Below are 3,986 nucleotides of genomic sequence, written 5' to 3'. Positions count from 1 at the left end.
AAGTGTGCCATGCATACATTCTAGAAGCTAAAAAAGATTGGAGAAGGATCATTCGGAAAACTCTACAGAGCACGAGGTTCTCCAGGGATCCCCATGTCGTCAAGTAACTTTGCTTTTCGTTTTTCTTCTTTATCGACTAACGACAGCTCTTCCTTCACTACAACTTCAATTTTGGAGGTTTGATTTTAGGGTCCATCTTCCCCAAATGGTTTAGGGTTTGATTTTCAGTTTCAAACCCTAAACCATTTGGAGAAGATGAGGGCAATTTGGTCATTTTATTTTTAAATTTTGGTAGGTTTTTATCAGAAGGGTATTTTGGTCATTAGATACTCTGAAACTAACATTTAATGTTTCAAATTAATAGCAGGGACCAAAGTGCTATAAAGTTTTGAAAATAAGGGGGAATTTGAAATTAGAAAGATTGTAAAGGGCATTTGGACAAATGGGCATTTTTAAGGGGGCATTTGTCAAAAACCCTGTTAATAATGATAATATTTATTTATTGTTTTTGGAGAAATAATGATAGTATTGATGACTAGTAAATCAACCATATGCCTGTCTCCAAAAAGTCAACCGGCCAATTACTTCATGAATTAATGATCATTAATGGTTACAAAATATTCTACCAAAAAAAAAATGGTTACAAAATATAAGATAGTTTGATGGATCAACTCTGTTAAAATAATAGTACACCGTTGATATTGGAACACAAGATTTCATACTTTGTTAGAGTACTTCAAGAGTTGCCGTTAGGAATCAAGGGGAAGCAAAAATTAAGCATTATGAAATTTATACTTTGCTTCAAATGTACTAGGAATCGTCATGAGGAAGCACAAGACCCAACTTTCCAGCATTTTTTCTCACCTGGTGCAATAGCTTTTCTTGGGTCACACCCTCCTTTTTCTTAACCTGAGAAAAAAAGATTCGAAGAGATTTTAATTAATAAATTCTTTGAGGAGATGATCAGTCCTAAAAACATAGCATTTAATGCTTACATGATTTTGTTGCAAAATGTAATAAAATTTAGGGAGAAAGAAAACTAACTCGGCCAGTGTAGTACGCTGTCCCTGCGTCTAGACACAGGGGCAAGGAAAATGATCGCCACATCCCCATGGAAAGGCGGATTTTTTTGGGAACACAGCGTACATTTTGCCTGCCCATGTGCTTGGGCGTAGGGGTAGGGATCCGGCCCCTCTCCAGGGAGCTCAACGCCCAGGGAGTGCCTCGGGGGCATCTAAGGGTTGGGCTATGCCGCACACATCTCGATGCATGCCTAGGGATGTGTGCTGCACAATCCAACGGCTGGATGCTCCCTGGGCGTGCTGGGCTCCCTGGAGAGGAGCTCAATCCTTGGGGCAGTGCTTCGCATGCACCCAAGTAGTATTCTCTTTCCCTGAAATTTAATAACAAAATTTCAAATATGGGAGAGGGATGGGTATGCTAGAGGTATACCGTAAGCTAGCACCTATTTGTCTTGTCTATCTCTCTCTTCCCTCTTTGGAATGACTCCCTTATCCCTAAAGGGAGGAAGAGAGAGAAATAGACACATATGATGCTAGCTTACAATATACCGCAAGCATTAGTTAAAGAATCATTGTTATGCAATGGTTTAAAAACCCTTTTAAGTTTACTTCTCTTTCCTCTATTCTCTTGTAACTAGACCAGCCAAAGGATGATGAAAGTAAATAAAGAATAAGGCCAAATGTTCTCTGAATCGGGGGCGCAGGCTGCACCCAGACACATGGGGGTGGATGAAATAACCACCCAGCCCCCTGAATGGCAGGCCCATGTGTGTGGGCGCAAGCTGCGCTGCGGCACAGAGAACATTAGCCCAACATATACAAATTGGGTTGCAGAAACTCAGAAACAATTTACCATACATACATGAAGGAAAGTAGTAATCCACATGTTGGCATGATCAAGTTCATCAATTGAAGAACATGTAATTTGCAAGCCCAGCATTTCTATTGCCCCTTGTACTAGACCCACAGCTCCCATTGCCTTGTTGCAACAAATCTTCAATAAGAATCGATCCTTGTCCAATACATATGCTTCAATCTGTATATGTTTTTATTAAAACGAAAGAGTTAAATTGAAAATATAATTTAACTGTAGAAAACAAGAGTTCGGTTCCTCTGCACGTACCAACAGGTAAACATACATGTGAGAGTCAATCACATTTTAATTTTGTTTTCACAAACCCCTCCTCCCCTTGTAAATGGCAAAAATAGGACAGGTGGTTGGCTCTCACATGTACGTTCACCTGTTGGTACGTGTAGATGATCCATTCTCGAAAACAAGAACCTAAAACAATACAGAAAAAAATGGAATTTGTAAACAAACAATCACAAATAATTTGACAAGATTGCATACGTCCATGGTGAGATGAAATCTATTTCTCTATCATTGGAGAATAGGGTTACATTCCATCATCTTCACACCTCTCTCAGATTGATTATAGAGAAAGAACCCTCTACAACACAATTTGGCTCTCCTCCAGCCATGGCAGCAGCTGGAGGGTCCAGCTCAACAAAACAAGGGGAGTTTTGGTCATTGCACAGGTGGGACCCAAGTGGATCCCCTGTGAAATGACCATACCCCTCTGTTTTTGTTGAGCTGGACCCTCTAGCTCCCGACACGGCTGGAGGAGAGCCCGATCCTCTGCAACAAATATATAGTAGAATCCTATATTGGTAACTTATCAAAATACCCATATAGCCCTAAAAACAATTTCCTCCAGACCTACCATCACACAAACCCCTTCATGGACCCACTACTTTTTGAGGCCCCAGTCACAAAATTTAACATGCAAGGTGGGTCGATTCCTCCAAGCTTCGAGTCCTCCAAGCTTCGAGCCCTACATCGCTTTGGAATCAGCCTACTTATGCTAGCAACAGAATACAAGACATGATGCCCCCAACATTAACTATATATGATACTTAAAAGAATGAAGATGAAATGAATGTGGATATATCAACCTTGGAAATAGTCGGCAGAGATGCGTGACGATCATATCCCTTTGTAAATGCTTCCATTGGTGGAGTTTCATCATCCTCAAGGGTAATAGAAGACTCCTCCCAAGAAGAGGCAGTGGAGGATGAGGATAAGCTGGTTTTCTCCAACTCTTTTTCTGTCTCTTGCAATACGTTCTGGAGATAAGCTTGTGCATCTACTAGAATCGATTGTTTATCCATCTACCATCACAAAGTAGATACACTAGTACTGTTAGAAATTTAGAAGACGAAAAAGAAATGGACCTAGAATGCATTCCAAGAATGCATACCAAACGCAGCTTAATCAGATTGTGAAGAAACAATAATCAAAATCCATAAATATTCAAGTGCTCACAATAATAATAACTCTTACTTACCCTTGTTATGTTAGGGACAAGAGACCTCAATGTCATCAGGTGTTGATTCAAACGCTTCCTCCTGTTCCTTTCAAATACTAGATTCCTACTTCTATTCCCTTTAGTTTTCTTCTTATCACCACCACTTTCTAGTTCTTCTTCATCTTCCTCCAGTTCTTCCATGTCTTCTTGTTGTTGCTGCTCCACAAACCCAAGTTGATCTCCTTCTGAAACTTCTTGTTGCTCATCAAATCCTTGGACCTTCAGAGACTGGAGATCCCATTCAAAGCTTAATCTTGAGTTACCGTCGCCGGAATCTGTATTCGCCGGGTGAAAGTTGAGTGGTGGATCTTCATCTTGCATCAAGAAGGCCTCCAGCTCTTCCATTCCGGCGAAACACCCACCCATAGCCATAGCTAGCTCACTATTTCTTACAGTCCCCAAAGACTAAACTGAAAAGAGAAGCTGACACAGTGATAGGTCCCAAAGATAAGATCTCGCTCAGACTCGAAACCATCCATACCTAGCCATTCCGAAGAAAATTACCAAGTTTTATTGGATCTGAACCGTAATTCATAACAACGTTAGGGAAAATCTTGGAAGGCGTGATGGATTTTGAAATCCGACCAATTGTTTA

At 40.6% G+C, this 3,986-nt stretch overlaps 1 protein-coding gene across 2 annotated transcripts; it reads right to left on the bottom strand.

Moving 5' to 3' along the window:
• Positions 1 to 780: 780 nt before the first annotated feature.
• On the bottom strand, positions 781 to 3,570 carry LOC122642944 (transcription factor bHLH35-like). Of its 2 annotated transcripts, none has more exons than XM_043836561.1 (4): positions 3,371 to 3,570; positions 2,979 to 3,194; positions 1,876 to 2,058; positions 781 to 909 (listed from the first exon to the last, which is right to left on the bottom strand). In XM_043836561.1, the coding sequence occupies exons 1-4, from the start codon at positions 3,530 to 3,532 to the stop codon at positions 811 to 813; spliced, it is 660 nt and encodes a 219-aa protein (XP_043692496.1). In that variant the 5' UTR covers positions 3,533 to 3,570; the 3' UTR covers positions 781 to 810. The 2 variants fall into 2 exon arrangements, with proteins under 2 accessions (XP_043692496.1, XP_043692497.1); XM_043836562.1 differs by having other exon boundaries at positions 1,885 to 2,058.
• Positions 3,571 to 3,986: the final 416 nt, after the last annotated feature.

The sequence above is a fragment of the Telopea speciosissima genome, chromosome 10, assembly GCF_018873765.1.
Source record: "Telopea speciosissima isolate NSW1024214 ecotype Mountain lineage chromosome 10, Tspe_v1, whole genome shotgun sequence".
NCBI lineage: Eukaryota > Viridiplantae > Streptophyta > Magnoliopsida > Proteales > Proteaceae > Telopea > Telopea speciosissima.
The sequence above is the reverse complement of the archived record's forward strand: the minus strand, read 5'-3'. Positions and strand labels throughout refer to the sequence as shown.

Bases quoted from the DNA above. Each gene is read 5' to 3' on its own strand.
- LOC122642944 (XM_043836561.1), bottom strand. From the start codon at position 3,532: ATGGAAGAACTGGAGGAAGATGAAGAAGAACTAGAAAGTGGTGGTGAT. The intron at 3,195-3,370 runs GTAAGTAAGAGT...TTGTGATGGTAG, and splicing joins TTGTCCCTAACATAACAAGG to ATGGATAAACAATCGATTCT. The intron at 2,059-2,978 runs GTTGATATATCC...AAACATATACAG, and splicing joins CTCTGCCGACTATTTCCAAG to ATTGAAGCATATGTATTGGA.